Source organism: Biomphalaria glabrata, chromosome 12, assembly GCF_947242115.1.
Source record: "Biomphalaria glabrata chromosome 12, xgBioGlab47.1, whole genome shotgun sequence".
Lineage (NCBI taxonomy): Eukaryota > Metazoa > Mollusca > Gastropoda > Planorbidae > Biomphalaria > Biomphalaria glabrata.
In genome coordinates this window covers 522,692-542,281 of record NC_074722.1, presented here as the reverse complement: position 1 = coordinate 542,281, position 19,590 = coordinate 522,692, and the positions used below count along the sequence as shown (strand labels likewise).

The 19,590-nt window shown below is 34.8% G+C and overlaps 2 protein-coding genes across 3 annotated transcripts; one reads left to right on the top strand and one right to left on the bottom strand.

The window, feature by feature from the left end:
* Positions 1–2,986: 2,986 nt before the first annotated feature.
* Positions 2,987–9,390, bottom strand: LOC106078432 (GTP-binding nuclear protein Ran). 2 transcript variants are annotated; one of them, XM_056007055.1, is made up of 7 exons: positions 9,275–9,390; positions 8,080–8,114; positions 7,879–7,963; positions 5,462–5,587; positions 4,664–4,851; positions 4,060–4,230; positions 2,987–3,427 (listed from the first exon to the last, which is right to left on the bottom strand). In XM_056007055.1, exons 2-7 carry the CDS (start codon positions 8,110–8,112, stop codon positions 3,383–3,385), a joined length of 648 nt encoding a protein of 215 aa, XP_055863030.1. In that variant the 5' UTR covers positions 8,113–8,114; positions 9,275–9,390; the 3' UTR covers positions 2,987–3,382. The 2 variants fall into 2 exon arrangements, with proteins under 2 accessions (XP_055863030.1, XP_055863032.1); XM_056007057.1 differs by lacking the exon at positions 9,275–9,390 and adding an exon at positions 9,165–9,183.
* Positions 9,391–9,427: 37 nt separating this feature from the next.
* On the top strand, positions 9,428–19,043 carry LOC106065430 (electron transfer flavoprotein beta subunit lysine methyltransferase-like). Its single transcript, XM_056007054.1, has 4 exons — positions 9,428–9,576; positions 13,384–13,636; positions 14,298–14,428; positions 15,941–19,043. Exons 2-4 carry the CDS (start codon positions 13,434–13,436, stop codon positions 16,288–16,290), a joined length of 684 nt encoding a protein of 227 aa, XP_055863029.1. The 5' UTR covers positions 9,428–9,576; positions 13,384–13,433; the 3' UTR covers positions 16,291–19,043.
* The last annotated feature ends 547 nt before the right edge of the window (positions 19,044–19,590 follow it).

The following is a 19,590-nucleotide window of genomic DNA, read 5'->3' as shown; positions in this document are numbered from 1 at the left end:
GGTAAAGAGATGCTTTTATTCTCTGATTCAAAGGAAGAGCTGATAGAAATCTTTATAAAATGTTTTGTTTGAAAATGTTTGACATGTTTCAGATGTTCCTTCAGAGTTGAAGATAGTTTACTTCCTAGTCCAAACCTCCCGCAGGATGACGGCGGGTGGGAGCGGGCAGGGTTTGAATCCTGGACCATCGATAAATGTGAACGACAGTCCAGCACTCAAACCGCATGACCAGGCAGCCATCCATCCAGGCCATTATAAGACTTGTATAGATATTTCATTTACTTGCCAAGACAACTAAAGCATTCATAAAATATTAAATAAATGTTATAAGAAAGACTTACATTTATAAATAAGCCATCAACATCACAGTAAAGAAACAGTCCAAGGGAGATGAAGCCTTTTGATTGAATCAAAATGTTCTCTTAAACTTTTGGTGATTTACAGAAATTTCGAACACTTTTCCCTAACCAAGATTTGCAGAGTCAAGAAAATTTTTGACTTTTAGTAATTTCTAGAGCTGACTTCCATGATTTTCCACTCGTCTTAAGTGAAACAAAGAATAGCATAATAAAAAAGAGACATTGTTTCTTTTTCATCTTTCGGATTTCCATCAGAATTGAAGATTATTCCATACACTCACAGCCGTAGTGGTTGGCAACAGCAGAGTTCGAACCCAGGACCATCGAGACAACAGTACAGAGCACATACCACACAACCAGGCAGCCATCCTTCAAGTCAAGTAGTAAAGCAAGACAAATGCACATTTTATAATTATACATTAATAGTTTTAACAAAACTTATGTTTGGATTTACTCTTATTTATATTATTAGTTAACATTTTATAATTTTAGCTCATTCAAGTAAATAAACTTAAACTGAAGCATATTTAACTTTTTAAGCTAAACCAGCCCCTTGATATCTTATGTACTGTTGTTGTTTTTAATCTCTATTAATAGGATTATCATGCCAAAAGTCCATAAGAGTAATCTTGGGATCATAAAAATATAAAGATTATACTCAGGTGAAGAAACTTTCTGAAAGTTAGGTTGGAAAACCTCTAGAAAACAAAACTTTAGGGTACTGGTATTACAAAAAAAAAAAGTAATTTATCTAAGAAATAATTCAGTTACTAAATCTCTTCTTTCAATACAATAGTTCTGATGATGTTGAATTTTCTATAGAACTTTTTATGTGCTTTTAACAATAATACTGGAGGCTTTTTTTCAAGACTGAAGATTAATGATGAGTACTTGTAGATATTATATGCAGTCCCTGTTGCGACCTACATATTTTGTCACATCCCGTGCATTTAAACAGTAATAATGCCTGCAACAGAAAAAGCTTCAACTTGAAAAGAAATATTTCTATACCACCAGCAAATCAATTACCTGCAGTGCAGAGGTCATAGATTTGGGTAAACTAGAACTTCCAAGCCAACAACATCAACATCTGGCACTTCAACTACATTAGAAAGGGCATTTTCTGATTAATGCTTTTCACAATTCACTTATTCATTGAGAACAAAGCTAAGTCACTACATTTTATTGATGAAAAATGTCACTAGACTATTACTGTTCGAATTTTTCCTGAAAGGATTACATCTAGATATAATTATCCACTAGGTCAACTTTGTACTAGTGGTCTTTTGAAGGTAAAATCATTAGACTATTAACCGATAAGTCATCATATATCATTATTCAACAGTTTTTTTTTAGATGTTTTTCTAGATCTAAAACATTTTTTGGGGACAAAATAGAAGATTTTTACATCCTTGCTCAAACCTCTTACTGGTTGGTGGGAGATGGCTGCGGGCAGGGCTCAAACCTGGAACTATCCAGACAAGTCCAAAGCAGGGTTACATATATCATTTTTCGTAGTTAATAAGTGACCAAAATCTCTGTAGAAGTCGGTTTTCCTGCCTAATTCAGGCAACATTCCATTCTCTCATTGCACTAGAGAAAAGTCAAGAAGCACTTGTACAAATTTGTCCTAGCATAAGAAATAAGAAACGTGCCACTATCTTTATGGGCATTTTATTAGTTTTTATTTTGCTATCAATAAATTATGGTTCAATGTTTATTATTGCTACTTTTTTTTCTATCAGTCTTGAAGTGTCTCTTAAAGTTAGTGATTTTATGGTGTAACTCTAATCAATTGTGAATATTCATTCATTATAAATCTTGCTGATCTATCTTGTGTTTGTTCTAGTCTCTATCTTTTCTTGAGATGACTGGTCCCTAACAGAGGATACATGTACCAATGCAGAAGCCTACTGAAAATATAGCTAATCTTCACAATGTTCATAATTTTTAAAAAACATTGTATTAAACTGGACGGTGTAATTCTAGTAAATATACTTAGGAAAACTGATTGACTTTCTTGTTAGCAGCAGCCAAATGCTTTCCCTTATTTTAGAGCATCTACCAATGGACTATGGTACCTGTATTCAAGAAGTTTCAGAAAGATTGGATTTTGTTGAGACAACCAGTTATAATTTATAAATAAAGCTCTGAAACTTTAGTTTGCCTGCTAAGATGTGGACATTTTTAATTATTCATAGTTTAGGTTCAAAAGATTTTTAAAAAATTTTCCTAATGCAGTGATCTGCAAATTCTTTAGGAGCAGGCCAAAAACTATAATTTCATTTTTACAAAATATGGCATATCTAAGTGGTTCATATCATAAGATAACAATTGTTATGAAGTTGTGTATTGATATGGTAGAATCCACAAAATTTTCAGCCTCTAAATTTACACTGTAGTCTAGATATCTTCAGTATTCCTATGTGCTAGAACCCATGGATCAAGAGTTTAGGCCATGTCCTGCCTGTAATCAAGAGAACACACTTGCTAGCTGACTGGCATAAATTAATGTCTTCTACCATTTTATTCACAAGACAGGATAGCATAATGAATGTGTACATTTGTATCCAAAACTAATGTGCTTGCTACTCAATACAAACATAAATCAAAACTACCAAGCTGTGTATGATTCAAGACATTTTTATTAGACTTGCAACAGTTCATAGAATTCATTACTGTACACATGAAGCTCTATTCCCATATTATGTACCAATGTGAAGCAGTGCCAGGTTCGCCATGGATACAAAGCTCAACTTAAGATAGCATTACAAAATAATGTACAAAAAAAAAAAAAAAGTGATTCTTCCTCCAGCATGGAACAAACTTCTTACACATTAAATGCCTTCAATCTAATTCTTTCCACTGTGTTACAAAGTTATCAGAAGAAATGCAAAAATGATTTTAAAAAATAATGTAAAAAAAAACAACTAACAATGACCATAGCAAACACTGCAAGAGGAACCAAAGACTTCAAAAACTAACAAGTATGGAGTCCTTGAAAGTTCTAGATTCTATCTGTCTTAAAGGTCTTCTTCATCATCTGGTAAAGCTGTCTCCTGGGCCACCTGAAATAATAATTAAAAAAAAAGATGTACATTTACAATGAATAATAATGTATAATAATAGTCAAGGTTCTTACCATTTTTCCAAAACAACATTTAAGTAACTATACATTTTAATTATGTGAATTATATGATAAAGAGTGTAGTTTATCTCAATACAGAATTATTTTTCCCTAATTATAAGGCTCCTTAGTATGTCATTTTTTGGTGAGCTTACCTCGAGGGCTTAGGAAACAAAAAAAAAACAACTTTGAAATAATATTTTGATATATATGAATGAAAAATTTTTTTTCATATCTCAAGACAGAACCTGACACAGAGTCAGTGATTCTCACAACCTACAGATTTCAACCAGACTAGCTAATGTTTTTTTTTTTATTAACTGTTAAAGATTTATTGCATGAAAGAAGAACTGATAAGTGAACAAGCCTCAGATTAGAGGGACAATTATAACATCACCGAAGATCAGAAAATGTAATCATCACAGGCTTACGTCCTAAGGTACAACACTTTAGTATACATTTTATTTTGTTGCAGTGGAGATTCAAACCTCTCCAATTTTCTATAAAATCAGCACCGGTAGCCATTTTCATTTTGGCCCTTTAAAAGTCAACACACACACACAATTAGCTTACCCTCAACTCGTCCTCATATTTGCGTGCTAGTGCAGCATCCATCTGAACTTCAGGTGGGATAAGTGCAGGCATTTCAACAAACTCTAGATTTGGATCACCAACCAACTTTCTGGCCAACCAAAGGAAAGGTTTCTCAAAGTTGTAATTACTCTTGGCACTTATGTCATAGTACTACAAGAAAAACATTAAGTTCAAGACTGTTAATGATTCAAAATAAGTTGTTTTGTAGTTAACATCTTATAATCCTTTCCAACACATATCCATTAACAAACATGTTAGACTATGCTTAACCCCACTTGTTTATAAGATGAGGTTGCAAAATGACACCTAAACAACAAAATTCTTAAATTGTATACTTTGTTATTTCATATACAAAGGGTATTATATCACACAATTTTTTTTATCTAATTTCAGGAAGTTGGGTTCAGGGCACAGGTATTTATTCTGATGTTTTGCAAGGAAAAAAAAACAACTAGCGTGAATAGAACCAAGCCTCAGATTAGAGGGACATAGATGACATCATGAATTTAAGACTAATGTAATCATCACAGGCTCATGTTTCAGTCTTACTGGATAAAAACTTTACACTGAACTAATTCAATACCTGAAGATTCTTCTTTCTGTGAAACACAATAGTCTTAGCTTTGACTTTCCTGTCTTTGATATCCACTTTGTTACCACATAACACAATGGGAATATTTTCACAAACTCTGACAAGATCTCTGTGCCAGTTGGGAACATTTTTGTATGTGACTCGAGATGTGACATCAAACATAATAATAGCACACTGACCTGTGGGGAAACAAAAATTTCTAGATTTAAAGCACTACACCACTACTTGTAAAACCATACTGTTGTAATTTGACTAGTGGTTGGGGGTAGCCATGTGTATAATCAGCTGACACATTGACAGGACATTTGAACTGCGAGTAGACAAGTAAACATTTTCCATGTAAATTACCAGTGATATGGAATGATCTAAAAAGGACTGACTTTTGAAAAGGCCTTGAGGGACCGACAAAAATTATTTGGAGCCCAAATTCTCAGTTTCCTGAGTTAGCCAAATCATCTTGTACAGTGTTTCCAAAGTTGTAGCACTATCTACAAACACAAAATTGATCTAAAAACAGTATACATCATGTAAAAGTCAATAGCACAAGCGGAAAAAAGCTGTCATGCAGCTCACTGGCAAATTTGATGTATTAAATTACGAGAAGATGCATTCTGGGAAGCTTTCCCAGACCAGAATGAGAGTCCAAAGCAAACATGGGGGAGATTACCAGACCTTGAAGCAAAGATAGGATGGATATGGACCCAACTGATGGGAATTGCCCAGAACAGAGCCAAAAGGATAATGTCAAATTTGGAAGCCTTGTCATATAAGACATGAGACATGTCTTACCTTGAATGTAGTAACCATCACGAAGACCACCAAATTTCTCTTGACCAGCTGTGTCCCAAACGTTAAATTTGATTGGGCCTCTACTTGTGTGGAAAACTAATGGGTGAACTTCAACTCCTAGCGTTGCTGAAAAAATATGATATAGTTGGAGAATTGAAATGTCAATGGAATTTTTACACCTAGAATCAACTGCTTATTTTCTAGGGGCAAACAATTTTGCCCCAATATGACCAAGGACCAAAATGTGAATGAGTAACATGTGCAGTAAAGTTTATTAATTATAATAAGTTTACAAAAAAAAAAAAAAAAGCTGCATTCCACTAAATTAAAATTAATAAGATATGCAATTGTATCCAAAGATGAGCACATTTCTCATTTCCTGTGAAATAGCTATTTTGTCCAATCCTTTCTTTAAAAACCCATTACAAATAGATACTCATGGTTTCATTCCACGAGGAGCAATCAACAGCTGATGTTTCCCGCCTGCTAATGTCAATATCACACTCCTTGAGGGAGCTCTCAAGGTGTATGTAACACTTCCCTACACACAAGTCCACCTAAAGAAGTCATTTTCTTCCACCCAAATAAATAGGGACCTTTTTGCTGTGGATTGGATAGAACTCTGATGATATGTGGTCAAACCAGTTCACTTATGAATTAGCATAGGTTGAAGAAGTTTAGCTCTTAGATGTGGCAGGAATATAAGGTCCAGGACTCCTATAATCCGTTGCCATACTTGTTCTTGAAGTCTATCAAAAGCAGCACTTGCATGTGCAACAACGAAGTCTACCTAGTCAACATTTGCTAGTATCTATGAAAATGTCTGGTTGTGTGACAGATTTATTCAGAGGAGGTTTGTGCAACACTTCTGTCCTTTTTACATTGATGCCGAGTCTAAAAAACTATTGCAGGCGTCAGCAAAAAGGAACAATCTCCTTGAAGGTACTTTTTATTTGAGGCAATTAGGGCAGGTCTCAGATGCAGTCATATTTTACTTTGGTACCTGTATTTGTGTCAGTGCAATAGTGTATATCGCCTACAACGCTTTCTTTGAGAAAGGCATCTTTCAGCATGGCGGTGAACACAGCCTTGCTTCATGCTGTTTTGAGTCAGGAAAAGGCTTTGAGTAGTCTCTGCTGTCTTGTGTCTCTTGCATGTCACAAAATGGTGCACCATCGTTATAAATTGATCTGTGCAACAAACTTTGTCATAATTTAACAGAGACCTTCAAGAATGACAAATGCTTCTAAGGTCATGTCTATGGACATAGTTTAGTGATTTGAATTTAACTTTCCACATTTTCCTGAAGTTGGCAGACAGCAAAGAAGCAACATAAATCTGCTTCTAGGTGTGTTGTCTATTTAGCAGCACCCTAGCCAGGATTTGTCCAGAAACTTCTTCCAGACTGACAAAGGATTCAGCACTAATGCTTGATGGGCCAGTTGAAGATGAAGCCCAGAAAACAAGTATTACCTCCTTATCTGTAAGAAGTTTGTTTCCATCAGCACTGAATATGGGAGATGAGCCACTGGGTTTTGGTGCACCATACAAAGCTTTGTTTGAATTATAAATCCTATTTGCATTTTTTTGGTCAGAAATTTCGCTGGACTTCCATCTGGAGTGAAGCATTTTTTTTGTTTGGGGGGCAAGCTGAATTGCACCAATAGGTCTTGAAGCAGTGTAGCTTGACTTTTTAACAACTGTGGCATCATATTAAGATCTAAATCATATTAAATATACAGATCAATGAGTCTTCTATTTTACTGCCTTTACTTAACAGATTCTTAACATTCATACTATATACCCTACAAGATTTAGACATCTTGGTAAAATTCCCAACGAGTAAATGAATAATGCATAAATCTAGATTCTTTTTTTAAAATTCAACCCTCTTAATTTTTTTTTCTAGAAGCCAGTACAAAAAACATTGCTTAGACAGCCAAATATAATAAATATATTAGCTAAACACAACACACAGAACCAAATCAAGAAAAAAAGGGAAAATAATGAACCTTGCATCCTTACATGCACTATTTTCATTTCACATTATAAAACAGAAATAATTATAATTGTTTATCTATGGAATTTAGCTGAACAAACTAACTTTAAAAGACAAATTATTTTCAGGGATGGTTTACAATTGCAATGGGTAAAAAAGCTATGTAGCTACAACTCTTTTAGCTAAACAATTTAATATTAGGGCTGTAATAACTGATAATATGCAGATTAAATATCAAAAAGTTAACTAACATTTTCAGCTCAATTAAGATCTTAATCTGCTATAGTAAAAAAAAATAATGACATTATCCAAGCATCATGAGATAATTTCATGCCAATGAGGAATGTTACTATAGTAGTAAAATAGGTATTGGATCTCAAACAGAAATGAAGCAAATTTCTTTAGTCGTGATACATACCAACATATTTTTTTTCAAATTCTCCTGTCTTGTGCCGTTTGACAAAAGTAGTTTTACCCACACCACCATCACCAACCAGGACAAGCTGTGGAGAAACAAGAACAGGTTATTAAACTACTTTCAACTTTAATATACGCTGCTTTTTTTTTTTTGCTTAGACATGCATAACAAACAAAATCCATGAACAAACACTCATCCTACCTTAAATGTGGGAATATCATCCATTTGTGCCATGGCTGAGGAAAACAATGTTAAACAAGTTAAAATTATTAGATGTACACTAATTGTGTCTAATGACTAGTCTAGATTCTAAATCTAAGTCTAGCTCAAGTTGATGTCATGAATTTAGATTGGGAAACTCAATTTATGGGTTAATACAGAACATGCAAGAACGCGAAGAAGACCCAGTTAAAATTTACTAAAACTAGATCCTAGAAACAATGGAGTAACTTGTCATATCAATTTCAGTGATCTAATCTAGATGTAGACTTGAACTTGACTTTAGATGTAGATTCTAGTTCAGTAGTCTAGTTGTGCATGTTAATTAGACTTAATTTTAGATGACTAAGATGTTAAACTAAAAGATCTAGAATTTTAATTAGAATCTAGATTTAGATTCCTAGATCTGGAGTAGATCTTGGCTGATCTAGTCTTCTTAGATCTCAGGCAACAAGTTTTATGTTCTAATTATAGTACTCCAGTACTAGATTCTCTTGACTAGTTTAGATTTAGAATTTTAGATCTAGCTAGAGTATTAGATAATTAGCTATAGACTAACTCACTTAGACTTAAGTGACCATAGTCTAGTCAGTCTAGATCTATAAAAGGAATTTGTCTTTGAATATTTAAATTTAAAATAATATTTAATATGAAATGACAAAGGAGGAAATGTGCTTTTATATTTCGTTTGACTCTTTACTTTATTACAATATGAATATTACTAATATTAGAAATTATATCTAGATCTAGAAAGTCACTTCACACTTGTCTCACTTGTCTTGCCCTTTTTTATTGTATTAATTTCGCAAGTTTTAAGTTACAGATGAGATTCTTATTCTAGCCTAGGCTAGTGTCTAGTCTAGAGTTAGAGAAGTACTTCTTACAACGATAACCTATGTATTCTAAACGTACAAATTTAGTGGCACTACACTCAATAGATTATCTATTGGCATCTTATAGTGACAGCTGACATCTAGATCAGGCTTCTGTAATTTTAGGCCTTTGTTGTAGATCTACTAGACTTTTTATTTAATATGAATTATAATCGAATACATAAATCTACTTACATATATTGTATTAAATAAAAAGCAGCAAATAAAAGGGTTTTAAATTACCAGATACAACAACAAATAAGTCTGCGATGTCAAAGATATAAAGACGATTGTAAATTACTTACTGAGGCTTTAACAGATAGATGAATCCTATGAACCTAAGATTACTAAAATAGAAAAGGCAGTTTGTTCCGGTTTTGGCGCGTTTCATAAAAAATAGTAATTAACCATCTACTTCCTGTTTCTCTAACTAAACTATATCTAGATTGTTTCCCTTTCATAATAAACAGTATGAGTAGGATACTGAATTGTAACATGAATGATACAAAGATCAAGATCTATAGATTATAATTATAGATCTAGATTATCTGGAAATTACCAGAGATCGATAGAACTCGGATCAAGAAATTTTAGATTTTTAATTACGGTCAGTCTGCATTGACCTATTACACTTGTAACTCAATTACTCAATGTTATGTAGATCTACTATCATCTACTATCTAGTCTAGCTAGATTCTTAGACTTACTACTTGACTTAGTAATCTAGAGACTGTCTTACTGAGAGTACTTAGACTAAGAGGACTAAGACTATCTTTGTCGACAGTCATCTGACAATGACTAAGACTAAGTCTCTAACTCTAAGTCTTGTTCTGTTGAATGTTGTTGTATGTTTTTATTTTCATTTCAAACAAAATAGAAATGCGCTTGTTCACAGCTTCATACTCATCATAATCATACTCATAGTCATACTGTATCATGAATGTATGTGGACCCAAACAATCATTACAATGTGAAAAGTTTAGCAGCAAAGTTTTTTAAAGTGTGGAAATACTGTTTAATACAGCTTCTGGCACCCATAAAACTCCCACAAAAGAAATTTCTATAAATCAAATAAGAACATAAAACTAAAATGTTATTTAACCTTGGTTAGGCCAATAATAGAATATGCATCCTCTGTTTGGGACCCCTCAACTCAAGAAAACATTAAGAAACTAGAACAGACACAAAATAGAGCAGTGCGATTCATAACAAATGAATATTCACATTTGACTAGAGTAACACCTTTAGTAAAATCACTAAATTTAGAAAGCCTTCAGGACAGAAGGCTCAAAAGTAAAGTAGCAATCATACATAAAACACTGAACCATAATCTTCAAATACAAAAACAAAATTTAATAAAATACTCTGAAAGACACAAAGATAAAGGCACATTCCTCGTCCCATATGCTAGGACAAATTTGTACAAATACTCCTTCTTCCCTAGTGCTATTAGAGCATGGAATGGGTTGCCTGAGCTAGCCAGGAAAACCAGTGACTTGGCAGAATTTAAGTCATTGGTTAATATGCATGACTAAATGCATGACGCGTAGGACGTAATCATCTTCTTTTTTGAAGTAACGTCTGTATTATATAAGATAAGATAAGATAAGACAACTGACTGGAAATTCTCTTTCAGATTCAGGTCATAATTATTAATTTGATTTTTTTTGGAAGTTCTAGAATTCTATGTCCTCTGGACTCTGGAGCTGAATCAGCTTCTCGGCTTCTGCACTAAATGGTGAGCTGAGTGTATTTAAATTTTGTTCCAGGTTCTTGGCGTCTTAAAATTTGCTTTCAAATAATCCAAATATTAATAAGTCTTGTACTTTTCAACCATTTCACTAGAAATAGTTTCATCTTTCAAGAAATGAAAATGACAAAACCTATTTTCACTTGCTTGCTTGACTGGAGAAATGGAAAAATTCTTCTCAAAACCTTGCCCATGCTAAGCCAGTGGATTCTACTGTGGTACAATATCAACACTGTCATCATGGCTTCACATAACATCAAACAACGCTATGGCACCCCTGTAATAATGCAGTGGGTACCGAGTCACATAGGTGTGACTGGCAACACAATCGCAGACTCTTTGGCCCACCAGGGAGGGCAAATTCCACCCACTGATCAGGCTGTAAGCTTTCATCAAGCCCTGGCTATAATACAAAAAACAGAAATGGAAAAGTGGTTTGAGTGCTGGGACAAGTCCCAAAAAGCCCGTGGAGTCTGGGAGCGCATGAGGCGCCCTGACCGCACTTCCCCGTGGTGGAGGCTGTCCAGGCCTGAGCAAGCTATTATAGCACAGTGCAGGACAGGCCACTGTCCTGTTGGCTCATATTTCTCGCGGCTATGGCCAAATTTCGATTCACGGTGCTCCCGCTGCGGGGAAGAAGAGGAAACCATGCCCCATATTCTGTTTGACTGCCCCAGACTTGCTGATCTCCGTCTCGACAGGTCTGGGAAACCCAAAATTCTCGACCTGTATGGCAACATTCATGCACTACGCAAGACAGCAGGGTTTCTGTCCAGGGCTTTTGTAAGAGAGGATTTGAGCCTCTCAAGCCCTCACTCTAATGGAGTTTGATGATGATGATGATGACTGTGGTACCGAACATTGAAATGTTCTGTTTCCAAATCCAAGTACTTCTCGGAACTGCATGTGGTTAAGTCCCCTAGCTCCGATAAGTCTGATCACTCAGAATCACTGAGATAATTACATCAATAATATGTTTGATATTCAATGCAGCTTTGTGCAAACTTTCCTGTTTAGAGTTTATGGTTGGGATTTTGTTCTTTAATTTAATTAATTTATATTTAAAAAAAAAAACACTATTTCTCAGTCAAAGCATGCATCATCAGTTGTTACACTTAAAAATTATTGTCATCTTGTTCCTTGCCACCCAGCACTTTTAACACAGTTCTTCATAATATTGAATAGATACTGGTTTGAGTTTGTGTCTTTGACTGGATGTTTGGAAATTCTCAATAAGAATATAATCTTTGTTTACTTTAGACTTTTTAGAATGTAGGGACAATGTTTCTTTAGCCTTTTGATCATAAGTGATAAGAATCAGAAGTTTCAATAATTTATATTTATTTATTTTAATAAATTTGCATAGAGACTCATATATATATATGTATAATTTGTGGGCACACCTGATTTCTATGTGTCCACGGGCCGCATAAAATACTCTGGTAGACCAATTTGCGCACACCTGATCTAGATAATCAATGAATAAAATAATAGAGTAGAGTATAGAATCTAAAATGGAGATTTTTAGGAAGTCCACTCATCTGTAAACTAATTGATTTAGTTGGGGAAAGCAAAGGCAGTTGGTCATAGTGTTAGACTTAACACCCTTAATGCCTTATTAACCATTGCCCATTAGTGTTTACATCATCCGCCCTCAGATCCCAGAGTATAAAAGAGGTACTTGAATTTTGTACTTTCCTTGGAGTTCTCATTTTAAAAATCCTCTGAAAGATAATTTAATAGTGGAGTATAGTAAAGGTGAAGAGAAGAAAGATCAGGTGAAAGAGTCATTTGTAAATTTTTATCTCAATATTTTCAGGTGAATGAATGTATTAATTCAATTTTGAATAGATAATTGTGCAAAGATTCATTCTAAAATTATTAAATTAAAATACAAAAGTTTCAATTTTGATTTGTCTTTAAGTGATCTATTGCCATGGACCTGCATCAAGCAAATGTGTAAGCTACTAGATCTAGAAACATTGCAAAAAGACATTTAGTGACTGTTACTGTTAGTGTAACACTGCATAAGAGTACATTCTAGCTTATCTATTTTTATTTACCAGTAATTGAAGTGCTTTAAGATATTTACTGTTTCTATCTAGTTTAAACCATTAATTTTAACTAAGGACTAGAATGGAAAAGAGTGTTTTTTTTTGTAGGTTAACATGTTTTAAGGATGTAATTCTATATAATCATGAATATATTCATGATTATATAGAGATATATTTACATGATGCAGCATTAGTTTTAAAAAAAAGTTTTTTTTTTTTTGACACTCAAATCTCAAGTATTTTTAAAAACCTTTTATCAGCTCATCTGTCTGTCTATCTGAAAATGCGCTAAACAAAAACAATTGGTAAAAATATTTCTAATCACACACATTTATTACGGTTATTCTAGATCTATTACAAATTTAATTACATATAACTGATCTAAACTAATTGATACAATTACACTTAATATTTATATGCTTTTTTTTATTTTTATTTTTTATATTTTTCTTGTTCTCCATTGAGCTGGTAAACATACTTCTGCAAAGGACTGGTAGATGGCTTTAGATTAATGTGGAACAGAAGGTTTTACACAAATTTCACTCATCATACATGTTGTTCTATGTAGATAAACTCGGACTAATAATATAAAATTTCCTTTATCAACTAGGTTTCTGATATATATACTGTATTTCAAAGCAAAGTTCAGAGAACATCAGTATGAGAGCGCTTGCGCTGAATAGAACATTTGTCCGACAACTGATATGGTCACACACAAAGCTGACAACGACAGATCTAGTTCCTGAAGTTTCATTGAGACTTATCACACCTGAATGCCCATTATGGAAGGCCACACCAGAACAGTGTCCATTTAATGACCCTTACTGGGCATTTTTTTGGCCGGGTGGCCAAGTCTTATCTCGGTAAGTAGATTGGTCAGCTAATCCCATCCAACCCTTTTTCGTAGTATTATTTAACTCTTTATCTCTGTAATTATTTTTCCAACCTGACTGAATTGTTAATTTTACACATTTGTACATTCTACCCTGTTATGATTAAACTTCAATAACATTTTTGTTTGTAATCAGAAAACGTTACTTTTGGTATAGAAGTATAGAAGAATGCATGCTCTTTTTATATAACACATGCTATATTTACTAAATCCAAAAATTAATTTAATTTAATGGGGTCAAATCAACGATAGTATCGTTAATTAGGAGAGAGGGTTAGTAAAGTAAAGTTTTCCTTTCAGATCTTGTGATCAATGGGGCAGATGATGTAAAGATCATCTGTTTCTGTGGCCCACGGTTAACGAGGGTATTATGTGGCCAGCACAATGACCAACCACCTTTACTTTTCCCATACTAATTGTTGGTAACCATTATAGCTAGGTAGACTCAGAGGCGCCCTAAAGATCCTAAAATTAAAAATCCTAGGATTCAAACCTGGGACCCTCGGTTCGGAAGCCATGCTCTTTACCAATTAACCCGGTGCCTCCAGTATTATTTATTACTTTGTTCTGTTTGTTTTTTTTCATTCCAATCACTTTTCTAAATAATGATGTCTGTGCTCTTCATTCTTCAGGTATATTCTTGACAATCCTCATTTGTTTTATAAGAAAAGTGTTCTCGATGTTGGCAGTGGCTGTGGAGGTTCTTCTTTGGCCTGCAAACTGGCAGGGGCATCTTATGTTGTTGCCAATGATATTGATCAAGGTATGTATTAAATAAATGTTGCCTTGACTTAGCTGTATTTTATGTGGCATTTATTACTCTTATGTAAGTTTCCATACAAAACTCCTTGACACCCTTTGATTTGTGTGGCTGCGTAGCATCAACCACTTGGCTACCTATCAAGGGGGCTTGAGTTCAAATCACTACTCGAGGTGAGTTAAGTTTCCTGAGCACCAAGAGGCAGCACGAAAAGTTTCTCCCAGATACCCCCTTCCCCCCACAGGTCCACAAAAGAAAATGATCATTTTGCACAGAACATGCTTATCTGTAAAACATGAATAATTTTCAATAAAAAGGTCATTAACCTCATTAATACCTGACATTGAGAAGGTTTTATATAGATAGTATATATATATATATAGTCTTCAGTAAACTGCGTGGAGTATATGCTTTTAGACCAGTATGTTTGCCCCCCTGTGACTTTAAATCTTGTTGTAAGTAAAATGTAAATGTATTTGATAAGCTGACCACATACTAATTGTCTTCATTGATGAGCCATTCTTTTCACTACTTGCTCTTCCATTTTCTTCTATAATTATGTTCATGCCAACAGCCGTAGTATGACCTAGATATTCAATAAGCGTGAGATTCTTCTTCTTTCTAATTATCATACGAGTTGAGTCTATGACTCTTGGAACTCTAGGCTGATGGAAGCTTGCCTCCTTCTGTCTGTTTGAAAAAAACTTCTGTCTGTAGTCATAATCAGTATGTATATTCCATGTATGAATATACAGTTCGCTCTACATGACACTTAAGATTCTTCTTCTTCTTCATCGTTCTCATTGTTATGTTGGAGTGTTCATATGACTAGACCAATACATGAGATCAGGGAGCTCTCCATATAGTTTTCTTTCTATTGGGGTGATTTGGGGCCAATGTCTTATACGGGCCTCTTGGTAAAGAGAGCAGTTTTGGAGGACGTAGTCGGCATTCTCTGGTGATACTCCACATGGGCAGATTTCACACACTTAAGATGACTTACTAAATCTTAACTGACTCTCTACATGGCTGCTAAAAGTCACTAAAATCTCTGACTGACTCTCAGATCAACTACATAGTTCTTCTTCCTCGTTCTCATCATTATGTTGGAGTTGAGATGACTAGACCAATATATGAGATGAGCTGCACAGAGTTGAGATGACTAGACCAATATATAAGATGAGCTGCACAGTGGTTTCCTAATCAGGGAGTTCTCCATATAGTTTTCTTTTCATTGGGTTGTTTTGGGGCCAGGGTTTTGTTCGGACCTCTTGGAAAGATCCAAGCAGATGTAAATTATTACATCCCAATTACCTCACATCCCAAGGCGCTTGGATTAAGCATTTTGCACCCTATTTCTTTTATATAACCTTGTTGTTTAGAGAGAGAGGGATCCTTAAGGGACTGCAGGCACGACATGGCCTAAATTGTGCCGATGTGCCTCAAATCAAAAATCAAATCAAATCATTGTATTGTTATGTTTGAATTTTTTTTTTTTTTTAAATATAATTTCAGTTGCTGAAGTTGCTCTAGAAATTAACATGGAAGCCAATAGTCTACACATCAACACAGACATAAGTAATCGCCTTTCAAGTCATCTAAAGGAGCCGTTTGATTTTGTTTTGCTGGGAGACATGTTTTACGACCCGGAATTTACTGAGACAGTTATTTACTGGATTCAACAACAAACCAACCATAGTTCAGTTTTGATTGGAGATCCTGGACGCCACGCACTATTAAATCATCCAATCAAAACAAAACTTCACCAAGTAGCTGAGTATGCGCTGCCAAAAACTTGTCAACTAGAAAATAATGGATTAAGTCTAGGAAAGGTATGGTTGTTGGACAGGATTAATATGACTTAGATTGGTCAGAGACCCAATCAATTATATGCATATAGTAAGCAATCTGCTACAGTCCAGGCACTCTATTGTAAGCAAATGAGAGTGCTGTGTGTGTATATTTAAAATAACAATCTGCAGCAAGACCGAAAATGTGTTGCAAAACTCAAAGTTGGCCTAAAGCTGATGTAGACTTTATGAACTCAGTTACAATTACCAGTGGTGAATGAACTGATCAATATAAAGCAATTCGTTAAGAATTTGTAAACTGTATCTTAACAGTGTTATCCATCCAAAGTTATGTATATTTGAATTTTGTTGATTTTATAAACTGGTTCGTAGATTGGAATTGGATGGAGTAGGAAATGGTTCCCAACTCACCAAGAAGAGTAGTATTGGTGGGCCATTTGATTCATGTTGTTACTACACATTCAAGTTGTCATGTAGTTTTGCATGTAACATTTGGTTCATTTATGTTTGTAGGCTATTTTAATCAGGGTTTTTACTGTTGACTTGGAATCATATTTGCTAGACATTTAGACAGTTACTGTAAATCACTGAATAGCTCCTGTTCTTGCTAACACAAAATATATGACAAGTTCATTACAATAGATACAAATCCACTAAATGAATTTGACTCAGACATTTGGCATATAATCAGTATGTATATTCCATGTATGAATATTGAGTTCGCTCTACATGACACTTTAGATGACTTACTAAAATCTTAGCCGACTCTCTACATGGCTGCTAAAAGTCACTAAAATCTCTGACTGACTCTCAGATCAACTACAGTTCTTCGTCTTCTTCCTCGTTCTCATTATTATGTTGGAGTTGAGATGACTAGACCAATATATGAGATGAGCTGCACAGAGTTGAGATGACTAGACCAATATATGAGATGAGCTGCACAGTGGTTTCCTAATCAGGGAGTTCTCCATATATATAGTTTTCTTTCCATTTGGGTTGTTTTGGGGCCAGTGTCTTGTTCGGACCTCTTGGTAAAAAATGCAGTTTTGAAGGACATGGTCAGCATTCTGTGGTGACACTCTACATGGGCAGATTTCACTGGTTCCAATTTTGAGCTTCCAGTACATATGTTGTCTCATTCTGTTGTGTTCGGTTCTGAGTCAAAAGATTAGACGTTGATCTTGACTGGATAGCTTATAATAGGCGTCATCTTTCTTGTGATTCGGATGAGAGCGTGTCCATTTCTCATTTATTTTATTCACTATAAGTTTCTTCATTTCTTCTGGATAAAGTGCGATGGTCAATAGTAACTTTTGAAATCTCATTCTACCTTTCCCTCGTGCATCTGGTCATCTCATAACTCATGTTCACATGTTGTACATCCTGTCATCTCATAACTCATGTTGTACATCCTGTCATCTCATAACTCATGTTCACATGTTGTACATCCTGTCATCTCATAACTCATATTCACATGTTGTACATCCTGTCATCTCATAACTCATGTTCACATGTTGTACATCCTGTCATCTCATAACTCATGTTCACATGTTGTACATCCTGTCATCTCATAACTCATTTTGTACATCCTGTCATCTCATAACTCATGTTGTACATCCTGTCATCTCATAACTCATATTCACATGTTGTACATCCTGTCATCTCATAACTCATGTTCACATGTTGTACATCCTGTCATCTCATAACTCATGTTCACATGTTGTACATCCTGTCATCTCATAACTCATTTTGTACATCCTGTCATCTCATAACTCATGTTGTACATCCTGTCATCTCATAACTCATGTTGTACATCCTGTCATCTCATAACTCATGTTCACGTGTACATCCTGTCATCTCATAACCCTAACCCTACATCTTGCTGTCATCTCATAACTCATGTTGTACATCCTGTCATCTCATAACTCATGTTCACATGTTGTACATCCTGTCATCTCATAACTCATTTTGTGCATCCTGTCATCTCATAACTCATGTTGTACATCCTGTCATCTCATAACTCATGTTGTACATCCTGTCATCTCATAACTTATGTTCACGTGTACATCCTGTCTTCTCATAACCCTAACCCTACATCCTGCTGTCATCTCATAACTCATGTTCACATGTACATCCTGTCATCTCATATTCACATGTACATCCTGTCTTCTCATGACTCATGTTCGTACATTCACACTCTATGTTCACAAATTCATATTGACTATAATGAAGTAATAAGGTTACTATTTTGCCACACATCTCATTCCAGTTTTGTAGAAAAGTTTGTATGAACCTATTTACAATAAGGTTTTAATTGGATGTAGTAGGAAACGGTTCAAATCAGCTGAGTAGCATTTAAAAGTGTGGGCCATTGTTTTGTGTATCTTCACACATTCAAGTCTCATTCCAGTTTTGTAGAACAGTTGTAGTTGATTGCATTTTGGCTAACATTCAACAAAGCTGAGTAGCTATTAAAAGTGTGGGCCTTTGTTTTATGTAGCTTCACACATTCAAGTCTCATTCCAGTTTTGTAGAACAGTTGTAGTTGATTGCATTTTGGCTAACATTCAACAAAGCTGAGTAGCAATTAAAAGTGTGGGCCTTTGTTTTATGTAGCTTCACACATTCAAGTCTCATTCCAGTTTTGTAGAACAGTTGTAGTTGATTGCATTTTGGCTAACATTCAACAAAGCTGAGTAGCAATTAAAAGTGTGGGCCTTTGTTTTATGTAGCTTCACACATTCAAGTCTCATTCCAGTTTTGTAGAACAGTTGTAGTTGATTGCATTTTGGCTAACATTCAACAAAGCTGAGTAGCAATTAAAAGTGTGGGCCTTTGTTTTATGTAGCTTCACACATTCAAGTCTCATTCCAGTTTTGTAGGACAGTTGTAGTTGATTGCATTTTGGCTAACATTCAACAAAGCTGAGTAGCAATTAAAAGTGTGGGCCTTTGTTTTATGTAGCTTCACACATTCAAGTCTCATTCCAGTTTTGTAGGACAGTTGTAGTTGATTGCATTTTGGCTAACATTCAACAAAGCTGAGTAGCAATTAAAAGTGTGGGCCTTTGTTTTATGTAGCTTCACACATTCAAGTCTCATTCCAGTTTTGTAGGACAGTTGTAGTTGATTGCATTTTGGCTAACATTCAACAAAGCTGAGTAGCAATTAAAAGTGTGGGCCTTTGTTTTATGTAGCTTCACACATTCAAGTCTCATTCCAGTTTTGTAGAACAGTTGTAGTTGATTGCATTTTGGCTAACGTTCAATATAAAAAGACAATATGAAGTGCGCCCACTACTAGATGAATAGTTTAAGGGCTTAACCACATCCTATGTATTGATTTTGCCCACATT

Excerpts from the sequence above, each read along its gene's own strand:
- LOC106078432 (XM_056007055.1), bottom strand. The coding sequence starts at position 8,112 with ATGGCACAAATGGATGATATTCCCACATTTAAG. Across the intron at positions 7,964-8,079 it reads ATGATATTCCCACATTTAAG|CTTGTCCTGGTTGGTGATGG; the intron begins GTAGGATGAGTG and ends GTTTCTCCACAG. Across the intron at positions 3,428-4,059 it reads AATATGAGGACGAGTTGAGG|GTGGCCCAGGAGACAGCTTT; the intron begins GTAAGCTAATTG and ends TTATTATTTCAG.
- LOC106065430 (XM_056007054.1), top strand. The coding sequence starts at position 13,434 with ATGAGAGCGCTTGCGCTGAATAGAACATTTGTCCGACAACTGATATGG. Across the intron at positions 13,637-14,297 it reads GGTGGCCAAGTCTTATCTCG|GTATATTCTTGACAATCCTC; the intron begins GTAAGTAGATTG and ends TTCATTCTTCAG. Across the intron at positions 14,429-15,940 it reads TGCCAATGATATTGATCAAG|TTGCTGAAGTTGCTCTAGAA; the intron begins GTATGTATTAAA and ends ATATAATTTCAG.